The sequence below is a fragment of the Dermochelys coriacea genome, chromosome 9 (genome assembly GCF_009764565.3).
Source record: "Dermochelys coriacea isolate rDerCor1 chromosome 9, rDerCor1.pri.v4, whole genome shotgun sequence".
Classification (NCBI taxonomy): Eukaryota; Metazoa; Chordata; order Testudines; family Dermochelyidae; genus Dermochelys; species Dermochelys coriacea.
This window is the reverse complement of record NC_050076.1, coordinates 63589923-63610273: the sequence shown is the minus strand read 5'-3', so window position 1 is coordinate 63610273 and position 20351 is coordinate 63589923. Positions and strand designations below refer to the sequence as shown.

The 20351-nt window shown below is 50.9% G+C and overlaps 1 protein-coding gene across 5 annotated transcripts in view; it reads left to right on the top strand.

Moving 5' to 3' along the window:
• The window catches only part of KLF8 (Kruppel like factor 8), a 92344-nt gene extending 79375 nt beyond the window's left edge, over window positions 1–12969 (top strand). For 3 of the 5 annotated variants that reach the window (XM_038415573.2, XM_043492168.1, XM_038415571.2), the window contains 2 exons: window positions 504–646; window positions 5911–12969. In XM_038415573.2, coding sequence (XP_038271501.1) covers window positions 504–646; window positions 5911–6092 — 325 coding nt within the window. In that variant the 3' untranslated portion in view covers window positions 6093–12969. The remainder of the gene's footprint in view (window positions 1–503; window positions 647–5910) is intronic. The other 2 variants (XR_006274163.1, XR_006274162.1) reach the window with 1 other exon arrangement.
• The last annotated feature ends 7382 nt before the right edge of the window (window positions 12970–20351 follow it).

The window sequence follows — 20351 nt, the reverse complement described above, 5'->3', positions numbered from 1 at the left end:
CTGCCCTGGACTATGGCTGGGGTGGGCCCACTTCTTGGTGATAGAGCTGGGATTGGCACCTATGTAGCACGGGGCTGGGGGCGGAGGAAGCAGAGCTTGCCTATTGGGCCAGTCCCTCCTCCGCCAGGACCCTGCAGCAGCAATGACGGGGGTGTCCTGGCAGCATCACTGCCCTCGGGTCTCAGCATTCCAATGCCATATCTGCCCATGATGACCCTGGGCACCTCCCAGCAGGGGAGGGAGTATCGGCGTCCCCTCCCCCACGTTGATGAGGCTGCACAAAGCTGCTTCCTAAATGACTGCCCAGGGCACTGGCATGGTGCTACCCATTGTGGGGGTGGAATCCGGCTATGGTGGGTAAGGCCATCCCTGGGGTGGGACTATGGTTCCCTGGTTGCCGCGAGTCAGGCATAGTCTGCTGCGGGGCTGTGCCAGCCCAGAGGGAGAGGGTGGGGCCCCCAGGAACCCAGCCCTGGGTGACACTGCTGTCTCCCCCTGCCCAGGTCGCGGTCGCCTGTGGCTCGGATGCAACGGGCTGAGTCCCCCGACTTGAAGAAGAGGCGGATTCACCAGTGTGACTTCGAGGGCTGCAACAAGGTGTACACGAAAAGCTCCCACCTCAAAGCGCACAGGAGGATACATACAGGTAGGGCTCGGCGGGGCAGCCTGTGCCATGCTGTTGCCAGCCCAGGGTGGCTACGCCCCAGAGCCGTCCCACCGCCCAGCCAGGGGATCTCGGTGCTGCAGGGGGGACACTCCCACGGGCCCATCGCCCCCCACGGCCTTTCTGCTCACCATAGCAGAGACCAAGACATGGCTGGGCTGTGGACACTGAGGTCCCCTTACCACTAGGGACAGGATAAGTCAGCAGGGCAGAAACTTCCCCTGCCAGGGGCCGTGCTGACCCTGCTCTGTGGAGGGGCCGCTCCAGGGCTGACCTTGCACCAGCGCTGAACTGGCTCCAGTACAATCCATGAGTGGCAGTGCCTGGTGGATGAGATTCCCTGCCCCACTTCGGCAGGGGTTTCTGGGTACTGGCACAAAGGTAGCTGCCCTGGGAGCTGGTGTGTCCCTTCCTACACAGAGCATTTGGGCTGGGATCCTCAGAGGAGGCAGAGGGCGGGCAGTGCTGTGGGGTAACAGGGAACACACAAACCAGTTTGGCTTACTTTTGTTCACCTTGGTTTAACTCCAATGGCTAGTGAACCGTTTTGTGAGCTCTCCAGCCTCAGAGACAGCACAGCTGAGACCCCCACCAAGTCCTCCCACGAAACCAGAGATGCCCTAGTTCAGCGTTCCTGGGACTGCTCTGTGATCGTGCCCTGCATCTCCAAGACCCTGTCCATCCTGTGGTCTGGCAGGAAGGGCCTGTGAGCTTATTTCCACCTTGGCTTCATGCCTCTCTGTGTGCCCAGCTCAGTGGGCGCAGGGCCATGCCCTGCAGCCGGGAGAGCTCAAATGCCCAGTGACTCCAGTCCAGGGTTCTCAGTTTGGAAAGCTGTGAGCCATGTGCAACCTACTCCAGGCTGTGTTGAAAGGGGCTTTTTAATTAGAGGGAAATTCCATCTGCCAGCCCTCAGGGTTAATTGCGAAGGGAGCCATGCTGCTCTGGGCTCACAACCTGCCCACAATCTGCACAGGCCCTGACTCTCTCTGTGTATGGTACTGTCCTTGCTCTGCTTGCATGAGTGTGTAGTTCTCAGATAACCACTAGGGGGCAGACGTCTGCCTTCTGGACACAGCTTCCAAGTGCTAGGTTGTCTGTGAAAGACTTTACAATTGGATTTGAATGTGTGGCCTTGAGAGCTGGGGGGTCAGGGGAGGAGATTCATATCCCCTGGGGGCAAGAGGAGTTTTGTGACTGGGTGCCATGAGTTTCCAGATGAGCTTCTGGAGTGGGCTAACTGGGACATACGGCATGTCATACTGGAGGGATATTGTCCTGGATCCTCTAAGGCATTTAGGCACCTAACTCTCATCGGAATCAATGCCTTTGAGGATCAGGACCATTAGCCTTTTGGGACTCAGAAGGGGATTTATTTTTGCTGATCATGATCCCCTAGGCTGTTCCCTGCTCTGCTTCATGGGGGAGGGCTTTTGTCCTCCTCTAACACACGTGTGTGTGACTGAGAATGCAGTGCTGTCCCTCCCGGCTGCTGCGTCTGGCCCCACCCGGCGAGGCCATAATGTACAGGGCTGTGTACAGTGGAGCACGAGGAATCACGCCCTCTCCATCCCCTCCCCTTGAGGGGATCAGCTCAGGATGGAGGCTGTTAAATACACTTCTCCCTGGGCTGCAGAAATCAGGGGGCTGTTGAGCCATCCATGCATCTCTTTACCTTGCCCCCATCTCAGGGCAGCGCCCCCTACAGTCCAGCAGCTGACCCCTGCAAACAGGAAAGCCTGCATATTCTCTGAAGGGGGGGATGGATTTCCCCCCCTCTGAATTAGTTGTTCAGTAGGATCAAGGGGTCCCCCAAACTCTGAAGGGTGTTTTATGGGTGTAACTGAAGGCAGGATTGGGACCCTATCCCGTAATCCATGAGGTGTATGGATGAAAGATCCATTCCTTTAGAGAGCCATCGGGAACACTGCATTATAATAATAGAATCGTAGTATATTAGGGTTGGAAGAGACCTCAGGAGGTCATCTAGTCCAATCCCCTGCTTAAAGCAGAACCAACCCCAACTAAATCATCCCAGCCAGACTTTGTCAAACCAGGCCTTAAAAACCTCTAAGGATGGAGGTTCCACCACCTCCCTAGGTAACCCATTCCAGTGCTTCACCACCCTCCTAGTGGAATAGTGTTTCCAAATATCCATCCTAGACCTCCCCCACTGCAACTTGAGACCATTGCTGCTTGTTCTGTCATCTGCCACCACTGTTCTCAGCTCCATCATCTTTGGAACCCCCCTTCAGGTAATTGAAAGCTGCTATCAAATCTCCTCCTCACTCTTCTCTTCTGCAGTCTAAATAACCCCAGTTCCCTCAGCCTCTCCTCATTAGTCGTGTGCCCTAGCCCCCTAATCATTTTCATTGCCCTCTGCTGGACTCTCTCCAATTTGTCCACGTCCCTTCTGTAGTATGGGGACCAAAATTGGACGTAATACTCCAGGTGTCACCTCACCAGTGCCGAATAGAGGGGAATAATCACTTCCTTTGATCTGCTGGCAATGCTCCTACTAATACAGCCCAATATGCCATTGGCCTTCTTGGCAACCAGGGCACACTGCTGACTCGTATCCAGCTTCTCGTCCACTGTAATCCCCAGGTCCTTTTCTGCAGAACTGTTGCTTAGCCAGCTGGTCCCCAGCCTGTAGCGGTGCATGGGATTCTTCCTTCCTAAGTACAGAACTCTGCACTTGTCCTTGCTGAACCTCATCAGATTTCTTTTGGCCCAATCCTCCAATTTGTCTAGGTCACTCTGGACCCTATCCCTACCCTTCAGCATATCTACCTCTCCCCCCAGCTTAGTGTCATCTGCGAACTTGCTGAGGGTGCAATTAATCTCATCATCCAGATCATTGATAAAGATGATGAACAAAATCGGCCCCAGGATCGATCCCTGGGGCACTCCACTTGATACCAGCTGCCAACTAGACATCGAGCCGTTGATCACTACCCGTTGAGCCCGACAATCTAGCCAGCTTTCTATCCACCTTATAGTCCATTCATCCAATCCATACTTTTTTAACTTGCTGGCAAGAATACTGTAGGAGACCATATCAAAAGCTTTGCTAAAGTCAAGATATATCACATCCACCGCTTTCACCATATCCACAGAGCCAGTTATCTCATCATAGAAGGCAATCAGGTTGGTCAGGCATGACTTGCCTTTGGTGAATCCATGTTGACTGTTCCTGATTTTCCTCTCCTCCAATAGTCCGTCTGACCATGAGATGGCGCCATTACTCCATACAAATCCACCTGAAGCTGACTAGGCTGTTTGAGCCAAGACTTAGAAAGCCTGCCCCCTCCCAGTCAGACTGAGGCAGGGATTGCACTGCTTGATCCTGTCTGTCTTTGGTATTTCTCTGGTCTCCATCACCACAGCATCTGACCAGTTGACAGTCTTTTACAGAACCCGAGTGCTGTAGGGCAGTGCTGTTATCCCCATTGTACAGGTGGGGAAATTGAGGCACAGAGTGGCTAAGTGACTTGCCCACGGTCATACAGGAAGTCAGTGGCAGAGCAGGGAATTGAAGCTGGCTGGGCCACAGCCCAGGCTAGTGCCAATCTTCCTCTCCATCTTCTAATGAGACTCTCTGCAGCCGCTCTCTGACTGAACCCACTTCAACAAAGGCAGGCAGAATGCGAGTGTAGCTCTCCTAAAACCAACAGGGAGGCTGTGGGATAGAGGGAAGGAATGGAGTCTAACCTGAATAGACAGCGCCATGGGGGGTGTGGAGTAGAGAACTTTCATGCACTGGCCAAGGGATGGCTAATCAGCAGGCCTCTTCTGTCCCGGGTTTCTCTGGCCTTAACGAGCACATGGCTCTGCAGTATAGTTGCTAAAATGGCAAAACCTGCCATCCCAGTTGCTCTGCTCCGTGCATTATCTTCCTAGTGAACTGAGTCCAGTTCTAGGTCTCTGTCCATACAGCCATAGCCACTTGGGTGCGATTACATCTATTGATCATGCCACGTGTTTTAGCAAACAATGTATTTTGAACTTCGAGGGGAATTCTGAAACCGTTCCTTGGAACTGTTTCTTTTTCGCATCCCCCTGCCTGAAAGCTGCTTTGTCTCAGTATTGTGAACCCATCTGGAGAGAGAGAAAACAAATACAGTTATAAACTTCCTAAAATAATCAAAAATATCCATTTCTATACAAAAGGATGTCACCCTGCTCTCCAGCCTACCCCCATTTCGTACCATGGGAGAGGAGCTGTGAACAGCACTTGGATGCTCTGAAGTGCTTGCGTGGCATGCGCATAACCCCTGCAGCCAAGGGGCATTTAACTCTGATGTCCTATTGCTCCCACCTCTGCCCTGCTAGCCTAACAACACTCATAGCAGCATCCTAGCAACCCATTCTCTTACCCACCCACACAGATATCCTAGCAACCCAGGCCAGTATCCTAGCAGCCCCTCCAGTATCCTAGCAACTCCTCCAGCCCCCAGTCTCATGGAGGCTCATCCCCCTCTCCCTTATGCCAGCAATAATAACAACCCTCTGCAGGGGTACATGTCTCCTTCGAGCCAGGATTGCCTAGGTTTTGACAGAGCCAGGTGGTGTCTGGTGTCTCAGATACCTCTTCAGGTTTAGACTCGAGCTGACATACCTACAGCATGAGATGATGGAAATGCCAGCCCAGAGGCATTCCAAGAGGGTTATAGCAATTTTTGTTGTGGATTGATTTTTATGTTGTTACATCTGCTTACCGTCAATGACAAAATAACGTTTTGGAGAAGGGAAGTTTTTGTTAAAGGTTCAACAGCCTCCCACCTTCCACCAAGCCACCGCATGCTCCGATTGCTTCTATCTCCCTGAGGTCTTCCAACAGAGCCAGGAGAGAGCAGACATTCCTAGTGCTTCTTGGGGGAGTGGGGGGAAAGAGGCAGGGCCTGTGTCCTCACCATGTGACTGTGCAGCAAGGATGGAGCCCTGATCTGGGTAAATACCTGTGGGTGCTATTGTAATGCACCTAATAAATAACTGAGATCAGGCATTATTACTAATTAAGAGCCTACAGGCCTTAATATCTGATCTTGGTTAAGGCTTGTAGGTACTGCTGTGATGCCCCTAGTAAGCAATAATGCCAGATCTCTGCTGACAGCCATAGGTGATACCATAATGCACCTAATAGATACTGCCTAATTTGGATGGAGGCCAGTGGATGCTGCCATAATAGGTAGAAGTTTGATGTGTGCCCAAGCACTAAGCTGTCCCCTCTGCTCCCTGTGCAGGAGAGAAGCCGTACAAATGCACCTGGGAAGGCTGCACCTGGAAGTTTGCCCGCTCCGACGAGCTCACCCGGCATTTCCGCAAGCACACAGGCATCAAGCCCTTCCGCTGCTCGGACTGTGACCGCAGCTTCTCGCGCTCGGACCACCTGGCCCTGCACCGCCGGCGGCACATCATGATGTAAGGGGAGGGCCTCCGGTTCCTCCACTGCCCCCCGCCTGCCCACCCCCGCCTCACCAGCCACAGCGGAGAGACTGCGAGACGGGAGGCACTGTCCCCAGCTTGATTCAGCCTGGCAGCAGGCTGGATGCCAGCTTGGCACCTGTGGCTGCCCACACCTGAGAAAGCAGACCTCCTACCACACACACGAGGGCTAGAAAGAGGCTCTGGAGAGATGCCCTGCTCCTTCTCTTCTGTTCTCCTCCCCTTCCTTCAGTGGCTGGAAAGCCCCAGGATTCCTTGAAATGGCACCCAGCTCTTCATCTGGCTTTGATTTTTTTTTGCACATTGCCTTCCCCTCCTGGGTCAGGAAACACAGTGGGCATGCGGCACGTGTGTGCATAGCCCCAGCGCGACCCTGGCCTTGGCGAGTGAATCAGACTGGCCGGACGGCATCGCTGCTGGCAGAAGGCTGCTGCTGGGGGTTGGATTGGGGGTTTGGCTCACGGCTAGGGGCTGGCTGTCTCCTACCAACGGGCTGATGCAATAGGACTCCATTCCTGTGAAGCTGGCACTGCCGCCTCTCCTGTTCCACGACACATCAAATGTGGCTTGTCCTAGCTGGTCCCTTGCACTCCCTGAGGTACTGCTGGCATTGGAGAGCCCGCCTGGTCTTGGCTTGATCTCTCTCTTTCATGAGCACATAGGCAACTGGCTGTTAGCGAAGAGGCGAGGACAAGGGGCTCATGGTGTTACCTGAGGAGGGAGGGCCCGAGGAACAAAGAAAAGGGAAAACTTTGCGGAACATGGAACTGTGATGATTTTATCTGATTTTAGGGGGGGGGGGGAGGGGTTGGGGACCCTGAATTCTGCAGGGCCAAGGAATAGGACAGTAGATATGTTTCTAACTTAAACCTAGCAGCCTGGGCACGGACTGTTGCATTTTTCTATTGCTCATTTGGCCTGCAGAGGCCGAGCCGGCCCCGTGCTCTAGGTGGACTCATGGGGCTCTGTACTGGATCATTTTGGACTTGATCTGCGGGGGACTGATGGGGTGGCTGCGGGGCTGGAAATACACACGTCCATGCACAGTTGATTATATATATATATTTTTTTTTAAGAATTGCTTTTCCCCTTCCCTTCTGCAGGGGTGGAGCTAAGAACCTGATGCTTTTCCAGGTGCACCTTTTTGTGTCTGCATCTTTCTCTCTGGTGGATTTGAGTTTGGCAAATGCAGGGATGGAGTGTGCCTGCCAGACAGCCTCTGTGCTGCCCACGGGAGAGAGGGCGAGTGCAGTGGCTGGAATTGGTGGGGGGAGGGAGCCGGGAAGGAGAAGATCGTCAAGATGAGGCAAACTGGATCCTCGTTCTGCCACCAGCCTGGGCTAGGGATCTGGTGTGCCAGCTAAAGCCAAGAGTCTGCCAGCCATCCTGGTATTGACAAGATGTATATGCTGAAGGAGAGAGACTGGGGAGTCCCGTTATGTTTGGTGCTGCGTGTGGCTCTGCTTATCACATTGTTTCCCCTTTGCTCCCCAGTCCAGCTCAACACTGAGTTCATGTAGGTTCATGTAGTTCATCTGCATTTCACTGGGCAGATTCTCTTTCTTCCTCACGTCCCTTTCATTTAAGAAGGCTCTTGATCCATAGGTGCCGAGTCTGTGGGTGCTCCAGGGCTGAAGTACCCATTTAAAGAAATAGGGGTTGCCCAGCAGCTGCAGGTCCTGATTAATCTTTTGTGGGCCCTGGTGCCTGGACCATGGCCCCACCTGTGCTCCACCCCCTGCTCCACCCTGAGGCCCCACCCTCTCTTGGCCTCTCTCCCCCCCACCCCCCTCCGAAGCCCTGCCTGCTGCTCGCATGGGAGGGAGGGGGTGGAGGGGAGCACCCACCCGCAAAACCAAAAGTCAGCGCCTGTGTTTTGATCAACTCGCCACCCACTGCAGCTCCTTCGCGCCTCAGTGGACCCTGGAGCCAGTTCATAGCAGGGGAGGAAGAGGTGTGTGGCCACTATCTGCCTGCAGGTTATGCAGCGAGATCCCAAGCCCTGCCTCTGACGCGGGCCAGCCCTCCTCTGAAATGATCTCCCTAGGCATTGTCCCTTCCTCCCAAGGGCGTGAACAAGTCTTTCTGCATGAAGGAAAATCCCACAGGGCCTGCTGCCCTTTCCAAAGCTTGAAGCTGCAGGACAATTGTTTAGGGTGAGGTTCCAGACAGGCTGGCATTTGAAATTCCATTTGGGTCACTTTGCAGCTGGCAGCTAGCTCCATGGGGAAGTAAACTTATTTCATCCGAACTTCAATCCTCGGCCTACCAGGAACACAGATCTGCCTAGGTTTTTCCCATCCCCCACATTCCTGTTACCTGGGTGGCCTCAGGGTTGCCAATTCTGGCTGTATTTGGTGTTTTCCTTAAAGCTGCAGGTCCTGGACTCAGGTGACAATCTCAGCTTTCATTGAAAAGCAAAGTTTTTCCTACCTTCCTGGTTGTGGAGCAAACTTTGAACATGTGACCTCTAAAGGCTTCAAGAGAAAAAAGCCCCCCCCAAAATTGTGTTATATAAAAATCTCATGATTTTTGAGGGGAAGGGGATTTGACTCATGATTTTTGAATGCTTGGGGTTGGCAATGCTGAGATGAGATCTGAGAAGCTGACAGGCCTTGTGTTTTGATTTTAATTTCTTCAATCTGCTGTTTCCCGAGTGTCCGTGCAAAATACACACGTGCACACATGCAACAGAGCACAACAAGAAAACGAGGAGGGCAAGAGACATCAAAGGGAACGTTAGCTCCCCTCTGTCTGAGCAGGGCAGGCTTTGCTTTGGGATTTTTACCATGAAATTTTAAAACCTTGAGCTGTGAGATATTTGTACAAAATTGTTTGACGTTTTTCTACATGGGAATAATATGGAAAGTAGATGCATTTTATTGGTGTGTGTCTTGCTTTTAAAAAGAGGCTTTTTTGTCTTTTGGTTGGTGGGAGGGAAAAGGCAGTAGTTTCAATCCAGTAAAAACAAATCCCCCTTTCTTGGTTCTCAGCATGATCTCCATAAAGGGAAGAAGTTGTCAAGCACAGTTTTGGGTTCCAAAGTTTAGATTCCCCCCCCCCCCAAAAAAAATAAATAAATAAAAAAGGCTTTTACAAAACTTAAGAGCAATAGATCTATTTCTATGGAGTTTTAACAATATAAGTCTGAAGAAAATAGCATTTACAATCAGAATTTGGAAGTAGACATTGGAAAATTTCTTTAAATAAATAAATTTCTCCCTTGAAGTGTTTGCAGCCCAAACATTGCAGGGCTGGGAACCTAGAAGTAAAACGGACCGCAAGCAGAAGTGAAACTGACTTCCTGAGTTGGCAATGTTGAGACAGCGAGAACTGTAGACTGCCTACAGACTCAAATGATATGGGAAAGAATAGGATGCTTCAAATTGCCTTTGGATACCATGATCCGAGATGGTGTTTGTAGCCAAGAATACATTATTAATAGAGCTGGTTTTGTGAAAAAGTTTTGAAATAGTTTTCTTTTTGCAAGGCTCAAAATGAACCCATTTATTTTCAGTATTCCTCTCCCCGGCCCCTCAGTTTGTCTTTTTCAACAAATTCATTTTTTCCCGTTCTTATTGAAAATGGCAGGGGGTGAGGAAAAGAAGGGGGACAAAAGAAAAGGAGAGAAGTAAAAGAGGAAAAATGATACATTTCAAATAAAACATCCGTGAAAAGTTTCCAGAACATACAATTTTTGGACATGCACAAATTTTTGGGATGCAGAACGAATTGTGACTAGCTGTAATACACAAACAGATGTGTGTGTCTTGAAAAATGGTGTTATTGATGAGTTGGTTCTTAGCCTTTCTCAGTTGTTCTATTCCACCCTCCTCTCCTTAAACTACTAACCAGCTGCCTGCTGGATTCAGTAGCTAGGAGCATGCAAAGACAGACTGCTGGAGGCCTCACTGCCCCGTCTACACTACGAAAAATAAAATAATCAGGAGCCTGATTTTCGAAGTAGTCCCCAAGCCCACCCACCGCTCCCATGGATTTCAGTTGAGTTGTGGGTGCTGAGAATCTCAGACAATTGGGCCCTACAGGCCAGGGCCCAGATCTTCTAAAGTCTTTAGGTGCTTTTCTCTCATTGAAATCAATGGGTGTTAGCCCCCTAAATACCTTGGACGGTCTGGCCCCAGATCCTCAGCTGGTGTCAATGGTCATAGTTCCATGGAAGTCAATAGACCGCTGACAGTTTTACACCAGCAGAGGATTTGGCCCTTTGGGAATGTCTACACTGTGATTAAAAACCTGCAGCAGCGAGTCTCAGAGCCCACCCCCCTCGCAGGGTCTCAGAGCTCGGGCTCCAGCCCTAATGTCTACACTGCAATTTTATAGCACTGCAGCCCAACCTCCATGAGCCCAAGTCAGCTGACCCAGGCCTGCTGCAGCCATGTCGTGGGCCTTTTACTGCGGTGTAGACAGACTCGGTGTGTTTAAACTGTTGTGAAATATGATTTGTTTCAGTGCGGATTGGTTTTTTGCCTCTTTATACTGGGGTGGGGGGGAAGTTAAGGCCCTTGGTTCTTGTCTAGATTTTTACCAGGGTTAGAACTGAGTTTCTTGCCCTGATTATAACTGTGAGGTTTTTCTGTGCCACGGGGGAACGAAAATACCAGTCAAGATTTTCAAAATTCACTTTGGGTGCCTCAGTTTTTAGAATTGACCAGGTTTAGAGTCCTTTTAAAGAGACCTGATTTCTGGAGGGTGGGTTTTGAGCACTTCCAAGCCCCTTTAAGCTGCCTTGAATTGGAGCCCCCCCCCCCCCCATCAGCCTGTTTCCAGCACACTTGGGCCCAAATCAGACTTCCCAGCAGTGTTTTGAAACTTGGTTATGTTTGTAGACAGGGCATATTGGACCCCCTCTGCTCCAAGGCAGAGTAGATGGGTGCTGTTTAGGGTATCATTTGTTGGCACGCCTGAACAATCAGACCGTGCTTTCTCCCAATTTGAAACCAACCGGGGTACTTAACTTCTGCTTCCGCTTGCACATGGCTCAGAAGGGGAAATGCAATGGAGGGGGATGAGGCAAACCTAGTGCTTGCTCAGTGGCTGAGTGAGCTGTGGTTGAGCAGGTCTCCTGCATCTTCTGATCCAGTATTGTGTCCCTGACTCAGTGGATACATGACCGGAAATTAGAGCTCGCATCCATGGGCCATTAACCCTGAAATGATGACATTCAGTGTCAGCATCAGTGAACAATGTCAGTGCTAGTTACTTGAGCTGCAGGAACATCCAGCCACAATGGGGTTGTGGGTGCAGGCTGAGCAAAGCCCCCACCACTCCTATCCTACCCCTGTCCCACCACAGAAATTGGGTGAGGGCTGGAGCTTTTGGGGATCACACTTCACATGTTGTGGTCCAAATGTGAGTTGCATGCGATGGGACAATGGCTTGAACAGGGGCAGATCCCCTTGGCCCAGATTCTCCCAGGCATTTAGGATCAATGGAAGTTAGGCGCCTAAACACGAGTGAGGATCTGGGCCTTTCTCCAACTTTCACTTGGTAAGACAGTTCTCTCTAGTGGTTAGAGCAAAAACGCAGGGCTCAGGACTCCTGGGTTCTATTCCCAGCTCTGCCGCAGACGTGCGGTGTGACCTTGGGCAAGTCATTTTTTTCCTCTGTGCCTCAGTTTTCCCCATCTGTCAAATGGGGATAATAATACTTAACCTACCTCGCAGGGGTGTTGTGAGGCTTCCTTCGATGTTTGCAAAGTGCTTTGAGATCCTCGGATGAAAGGTGCTATGAAGTGCAAAGTATTATTATTTTATTTTTAATATTAAATAACTTATAACGAAGTGCGCGCGTGCCGTGGGCTTGTGTGGGCTGCAGGCGATGTGAAGGCTGCAATGATGGACGCTTAGTGCAAGTGGCATGTGACGCCATTCGAAACCCTCGTCTTTCCAGCTGTGCATCATACCGGCTTCCTGGGTCTGGTGCTTCCCAGACATCTGAGAAGCTGCAATGGGACTGCTGCCCCCAGCAGCTCAGACCTGATTCCCCAGCCCTGACCCACTAGCTGCCTCTGGCATCATCCGCCCTGAGAGAAGCACCTCACTGAGCTTGCCTTCAGCGGGGGGTGTGTGTGTGTGTGTGTGCTTCGTGTAAATCTGGCCCCTCGCTGTTCTCTGTCAAGGACCCTTTATGCCCTAGTTGTTGGCATCTGGGGAGGGGGCGGGTATATAAATCAGCTCCTCAAATTCTTGGGTTTTGCTCTTATTTTTGGATCAAACCGAAACCGCTCTTCCCCCACCTCCAACTGGGTTGTGTTCCCAGCCCTGCCTGGGAGGTTCTCTTGGCCCTACTGGTGTGGCATTTAACGTGTGTTGTTACTAACTGATGATCCGAGAGTTAATGGCACCAGTGAAACATGCTGGGAACGGAGATTTGGCTGGCTCTGTGTTGTCGCGACTCTGGTTGAGTTTTCTGTTCATGGCTAGTTCTTTCCCTGCGCGCTGTGGATTTGTTTTAGCCGATCTCTTTCTCTGCGTCCTTTCTGCTGCTGCTCCTTACCTTTCCCTGGGTCCATTATTTTATTGATGTCATATGGAACACAAGCCCACCCTGCAAACGGTAAGTTCAGTAGTGGCTCCGAGCCAGATCCTAGCCCTACAGAAAGACTGATTGGAAGAGCAAAAGCCTGCAGTAGGTTTGCATGACCAAGCAATCGCTCCTTCCCCCGCCCTCAACCCTCTTTTGGGGCCTTGCTCTCCTACAGCCCAGAGAAGATGAAGTGGTTTGGATGGGATGGTTGTTGTGACCCTGTGTATTGAGTGATCTTATCCAGTTTGATTGTTGTACTGTTTTTTTGTTTTGTTTTTTTTTTAATTAATAAAATGGTATTTTAAACTTGGGAACGTTGTTTTATTTTTCCTTCCAATGGGATCTTAACCCTCTTATATCCCCAGCTACTGGGATCTACTTCTACAGACGTATTGGGACTCCATACTTAAGGGCACATCGATCACAGCTGCACTGCTTGAGTATCCTCCCAGCATGGACTAAGCTCCCAAAGTCCTGTCCTAGTATGCCTTGGGCACATCCCAAACCATGGAAAAGAGGCCTTGGGAGCTGGCTGCCCCTTTGATAGTTTCAAAGGATGTTGGAATACTTCTCCTACCCCCTGGCCAGGCTGCTGATGGCTTCATTTTCCACAGAGGGCAGGAATTTCATTTCTAAATGCCTTTCTGGCTTCAGACCTTGATCCTGAGTTGCACTGAACATCTGTTTGTTATTGTACAGTAGTTTTCTAGAGGCTCCCTCCAGGACTTCACTGTAGGTGCTGAACATACACATGGCAAGCAAGTCCCTGCTCCAAAGGGCTTACAGGCTAACTAGGCAAGACAGGTGCAGGCTAGGAAGGGAAACTAAGGCACAGAGTAGGGAAGGTCACACAGTAGGTCAGCGACAGAGCTCTCCTGAGTCCCAGGCCAGGACTCTACCAAGCGGCTCATGCTGCTTCTCCCAGTAACGTCAGTGGAAGCTGAGGGCACTCTATGCTGGGTCGGGCTTGGTCCTACTGTTGCTGACACTAGGATATCAGCTCATTCAGAGGAGCCCCCAGGACTGAGCACCTGCAACTCCCCTGGATGTCCATGATAGTGCAGCCTGAGCAGAGACGTGGGGATTTGGCTGCTTCCCCTTTGGGGACGATCTAGGCCAAGCCCAACCTCCATCCCTTTAGAGACCTACCCGCTGTCTGAACCCCCCCCCCACCCAATGACTGCCTATAATTCCCCCTCCTCTGCTCGCACTAGGGTATTCTAGCGGTGATTGGGATGGAGCCTGGGCCTCCCCATCCTGTAGTGTCAGGAGCCCCATTCACTCCAGCTGCCATTCTCTGTCTCCTCTGCCCCATAAGGCAGGCTGCGCCATGGCAGGGCAATCCAGCCTAACGCAGGGCTTGCTGCTCTTCACGGCTGGGCACCGACTCTGGCAACGTCTTCATTCCTGAAGGAAGTCAAGACAAAGTAGCATTTACAGCACTTTCTGACTCTTTGCAGGGCTGAAAGACTCTCGGCTGCTGGGGACTCCGGGACACCACTAGTCTCTGCTCTGAGGGTCTGTTGGCACCACAGCTATAGCCAGGGCTGGAGACCGGCTCGCAGCACGGTTGTCCGCTGTCCCAATTCCAACACTGCCCTGTCCTCTAGCAAGGCTGGAGTGTACAGGCTGGGCCTCCACCAAGATTTTGAAAAACAGTCCCCCTGCTGCTACTGCTGGGGCAGCTTCAGCAGCGCTCCTGCCAGTGGGCGTGGTGTAGGGGGCTAGGGGCTGTTTGCACACCGTGCTGTCTGATCTTATGCTCAGGGCCGGCTCTAGGATTTTTGCTGCCCCAAGCAAAAAAAATTTTGGCTGCCCCTGCTTTTTTTTGTGCCCCCCCAGGCTCCACCCCTTCCCCCCCCCAAATTCCCAGCCCCGCCTCCTCCCCCGGACATGCTGCATTTCCCCCCCCCCGCCATTGCTTCCTGCGGCTCCCCCACCGCAACCCTCTGTCCCGCCCTAGCTCACCTCCGCTCCACCACTGCCCTCTCCCCCAAGCGCGCTGATGCTCAGCTTCTCCTCCCTCCCAGGTTTGCCGTGCCAAACAGCGGCAAGCCTGGGAGGGAGGGTGAGAAGCCGAGTGGCAGCGGCACGCTCAGGAGAGCAGGCGGAGGTGAACTAGGGGCACGTTTCTAGGGGTGGCATGGCTGGCGCGAGAATGCCACCCCTAGAAATGTGCCGCCCAAGCACCTGCTTGTTTTGCTGGTGCCTAGAGCTGGCCCTGCTTATTCAGAGAAGGCTTAGATGGTACGGTGGTACCTGGGAGGTACAGGGACTCTGCACCCTTCCAGCTATGGCTGGTGCTGAGCTGCCGGGAGCCACACCGGTAAACTTGCGGGGTGGGGGGGAATCTAAGAGTAGGCAAGGCCAAAGTGTCCTTGAACTTCAGACAGGCCATCCTGTGGGGACATGGTTAATATCCCCTCTGGGCTATGAAAGGGGGCAGGGGACATCACTGACTGTCACAGAGATGGGGCCAGTTGTTTTCCACTGTCCTCTCCCATGAACCAAGCCAGATGGAGAGAAATATGCCGCCTTAAAAATGATTAATAAGGCTAGTCCTACTCTCTGCAGATCTCTCTGACTTCCTTCCAGCCAAGCCCTGAGTCCAGGGCATCTGTTTTCACTAGGCATGTCCCATCCCATATGCCATGGGGATGAAACCCAGTTTGGCAGAATTAGCTTAAAAGCTGAGATAGACCCGAACCCTCAAAGCCTGGATCTGAATGTGGTAAACTTTGAATTCAAGAACCCATCTGTATTTAAATGTGGGTTAGGCCAACCCCCATCAAACCAGGCTTTGGCCTGTGCCTGTCGAGCACAAGCTAGACAAAGCATCAAAGGAGTGAAGGACTGAAACAGCCTTCCAAAGGAGGGCAAAAACCCTAACTGGCTTCAGGACTGTGTGTGATAAGTTTATGGAGGGGATGGTAGGACTAGACTGCCTACAATGGCATGTAGCCCATCTGCGACTGCCGGCAGCAAATATCTCCAACAGCCGGTGCTGGGACACGAGATGGGGAGGACTTTGAATTACTACTGAGAATTCATTCCCAGGGAGCTGCCTGGTGGGTCTTGCGCACATGCTCGGGGTCTAACTGATCGCCATATTTGGAATTTTCCCTCGGGACAGCTTGGCAGAGACCTGCTAGTGGGGGAGGGGTTCGCCTTCCTCTGCAGCATGGAGGCAGGGGTCACTTGCAGGTTTGAACTAGAGTAAATGGTGGATTCTCTGTAACTTAAGTCTTTAATGCATGATTTGAGGACTTCGGTAACTCAGCCAGATGTTAGGGGTCTATTTCAGGAGTGGGAGGTTCTGTGCCTGCGATGTGCAAGAGGTCCGATTAGATGATCATGATGGTCCCTTCTGACAAAGTCTGTGAGATTCTAAACAATTCATTCCCATGTGCTCTGGCTATGGGAGGGGAAATATAACCCAGGTCTGCTCCTGTGGCTCTGTCTCAGCGCAGAAGGGACCAAATGGTCTGAATGTTGCAGAAGTTTTTCCCATAAATATCCTATGAAATGGGTGGGTTCTTTTAAATGCTTTTGATCTCTGTGCCCAATAATGGAATAATTAATGATCATTCTTTGCCCATCTCTAAGGGCTTTTCATCAGTGGATCTCAAAGCACTTCACAGATTAAACAATAACTTCAACATTCAGTAGTCCACTATGGGGGACTATGGCAGATCTTTAACCTCATATGCAGCACTGGCTATCGGGGACGCAATGTTATCCCTATTTTACGGAGAGGGAAGCCAAGGCAGGGAGAGCTCAAGCCACTTTCCCCAGGACCTAGAGGGAGTCAGTGTCACAGCTTGGATTAGAACCCGGGGCCTCCTTGTAGCCCACTAGACAACATTTCCGTGCAGCACTCTGGCCACTCAGGTGCTAGGTTGGCTTCAGCATCCCCCTCCCAGCCCCTTCCCCAGGAACCTGCCAGCTGAGTGCTTATGAGGCTGAAGTTGCTGGTGGCTGATGCTAGGGTGACTTGAAAGACCCCATCCCTGCAAGGGCAGAGCCAGCTGCCTTGGCACAAGTGGGTGGGAGGGGCCAGGTGGGGGGACTGAAGGCAGAGCACTTACCACTAGGCAAACTGTCCAGCCTGAGATCCAACTGAAATGAGGCTAATGGGGGCAGGGCAGGCCTAGCTCCAGCTGCAAGAGGTTTACACCCAAAGTCTCAGTCATGGCCAGTGATTTGTGGGTGCATCAGTTCCGGAGGGGCGGGTGACTTTCAGAAGTACCCCATGCCCAATGACTACAACTGGGTTTCTCCATGCCTTTTAAAATCCAGCTCAAGGTGGCTTGTAGCATTGCTCCCAAACCTCTGGCCACAGGTAACCGTGCTGGCTTTAAGGTGTGACTGATGGCGGTAGCAGCGGGGGAGGGTATGCGACCAGTGAGAAGTGTCTGGCAGATCCTCAGTGATTCTGGAAAAAGCTCCTCCGCCCCAGAGGATTGGGGGTGTTTGTGCTGGGCTGCTCGGTTAGGAATGTCTGTGTTTGTTTATACAGTGGAGCTATTTTGTGTGTGTTTCATAGCAAGGGGTCCAGAGCCCACTGGGGACACTGCCATGGGCCTCCCTTGAAACTGCTTCAGCCTGGCGATGCGAGGAGCTGGGGCTGGAATCAGGCCCGGAGCCAGAAACAAACTAAATATTCAAGATTCCAAAGAAGTCCTTGAAAGCCCTTACAGATAAGAGAAAAGGGTTGTTCCAGCGGCCAGCCAAGTGCAGCACAGACACACATGGCTATTGCTGTGGCTGCAGCCAGAAGTTTGGCAGGGGATGCAAAGTGGCAGGAGAGGTCTTGCTGTTTAGCTGGCTGGCTGGCTGTGTCAGATCCATGCTCCAGCTGCCAATGGCTGCAAAAGGCTGATACAGCAGCCCAGGACCAGCCAGGCACAAACCCCTCACTGGCTGTGTGAGTTGGAGCTAAAGGCAAAGGGAATTTTAAAAATCAGCTTTTACGGAGAGCTTGGGATTTGTTTCCTGCTTGGCATCTATGAATTGCCCTCTTACACTCCCAACCCACTGCCAGGTAGCCAGGGGGAATCACAGCACAACAGATTTGTCGAATCCTTGTGTTTTGTAAGCTCTCTAGCACCTCCACCCAAACTACATTGCACCTGCCTATGGCATCTTAAATATCAGACAGTTTGGCCAATGGCTCCTATTTCTCTGTGGCCACATTTATTTGCAGGATTGTGTGTGCATGTGTATGTTTTAGGATTCCTACACAAAACTAGTGAAATAGAGCCATTTGTTGTGGGTGGGTGGTGTGGTTATCGGCCTGGGCTTGGGAGCACAGCATTCCCCGCCAGCGCTGAACCCGGAAGAGCTAAGCAGAGAATGCCCAACAAAGCATGGTGGTGATGAATTTCACCTGTGAGCAACTCCTTGGCTTGTTCCTCAGCAGAGAGCCGCTTCCTCTGATGTGCTGGCTATCCAAACGTGCTTACCAAATAGCTCTTGACCTGTAGCTTGCTCATGAGTATTCAGTATTTCAAATCTAAGCTGCTTTGATTGGACACATAGCTCCCTCGGTAAATTTCTACTCCCTGACTGGCTGTAGGTACCCATTAGGATCAGGTTTCCACTGTGAATACTCACAATTACACATTTGAAATTTGCTTTCTCTGACTATTCATCAAGAGCTGCTTAAACGGGCTGTTTCCACAGGCCCTCTAGCCAGGAGCCACATTTTCTTGAGACGTGGTGTTGAGGCCCCTCCCCATCGACTGGGTCTGGCCAGCTTAAGATCTTGATCTAGCCCCAAGACACATCCAGCGTCTGCAGAATGCAGACTTTTGCTTAAAAAACCCCCCAGCTACATTTCCATGCAAACTGAAGCCAAGTGTAACCGATACAGTGATGTAGGCCGACAGCCTGAAACAAGAGCTCAGAGAAATACATACTTTCCACTTTCAGCTTGATTAGAGTACTAATTCTTAAGCTTAGCAGGGACACTTTAAGCACCAGGTTTCAGAGTAGCAGCCGTGTTAGTCTGTGTATTCGCAGAAAGAAAAGGAGTACTTGTGGCACCTTAGAGACTAACAAATTTATTTGAGCATAAGCTTTCGTGAGCATTCGATGAAGTGAGCTGTAGCTCATGAAAGCTTATGCTCAAATAAATTTGTTAGTCGCTAAGGTGCCACAAGTACTCCTTTTCTTTTTAAGCACCAGGTTTTCAAACACTTAAGGTGAGCTGCAGTGCATTCAAAATGCACAGTTACCACAAGAGTGTGTGCAAAATGGGTATTTGCAAAGGGTAAATGATCAAACCAAACACAGGGATAACGATAGTCCTAAAAATGCCCGGCATCATTTTTCCCTCTGAACGATGCTTAATCCAACAGTAACTTTGCTAACTGCAAGGCCAGTTTCTCTATGCTCTGTATGGCTCTGGCTGCAGACTGTACTCTGGGGTAAGGTACAAATATCTCATCTCAATTATTATTTCCAAGGAAGAATCTGAACTCATCACCCTTCCCTCGAGTAACCATCAATTTGTTTCCCTTTGGTGACCCCTGGTTTGTTCTAAGGCCATAATTCAACTCCTCCAGCCTCTTTCTTCAGCTCAGCTGCTCTGACCCCGAAACTAGAGGGGGGAGTGTCCGTGCGTGCATGTGTGTCCGTGCATGCTGACAGGACAGTCACTCCAGAGTGATGTCAGGCAGTGGGATGCAGTTTGGGGCAGTCGCTGAGCTGCTGGAGAAGCCAGTTCCAGTTGGCGAAGACAATAGTGACCTTTTCCTCAGAGATACCAGCAGGGGACCCAATTGGGTTGATCCAATAGATAGGCTGAGTTGACTTCTCTCCCAGCGGGTAGAGTCCATGACCTTCTTTTTGGGGTCAGTTCCTCTGGAAACAGGTTCTTTGTGTCTAGCATTGCTCCCTGTTGACATTATGGAACAGAATCGCTCTAGTTGGGACACAAGAGCTTCTCCCACCCCAGGCAGACAGGGCCGCCGCAGGAATCACTGACTGTTAGCAGCCCAGGCCTAACAAATGCTGAATCTCCTGACATATCCCTGATCATGACTAGCTCCTTGGTGCGTCTCCTGGACCATCTTTCCCATCATGTACCTCAAAGTGCTTTACCATCTGCTCAGTGCGGTGTGATTGTACACCATTTGCAGTGCGCCAAAACTGAGATAATTTTATTGGGCCTAGAAAATTTTTGAACAATGTTGCACGCTCTGCACCAGCAGATGGCGCTCTTTACATTAACTAAGCTCTTTGGGTTAGGGATCGTCTTGTTCTGGCTGTGCAGTACCATGCACAATGCACACTTCTGGGGCAATGTAATAGAGCTATTAAATCAGAGCACGCACTTACTCACAGCTCTGTCTGGGCTAGAGCTGGTTGGGAAAAGCGGAAATATATTTTGTGAAAAAAAATTACAATCTTTTTTTGTGTTTCGTTTGAAATTTTATTTTTTGTTTTTGAGGGAAAAAGTTTGAAATGAATGTTCCCCAACTTTCTCGTGCCTTTTAACTTTTCTCCCCCCTGCACTGGGATAAAGAGGCATGTTTATTAAAATTTTTGAAAAAGTGACATTTGTTTTCCTTCCACCGAAACAAAATAATTTTTTTCCCTGAAAATTCTTCCTTTAGAAAGTCCACAGGTTTTGTTTGTTTGTTTGTTTACCAAAATGAAGGAAACTTTTATGAAAATGTTCACTTTG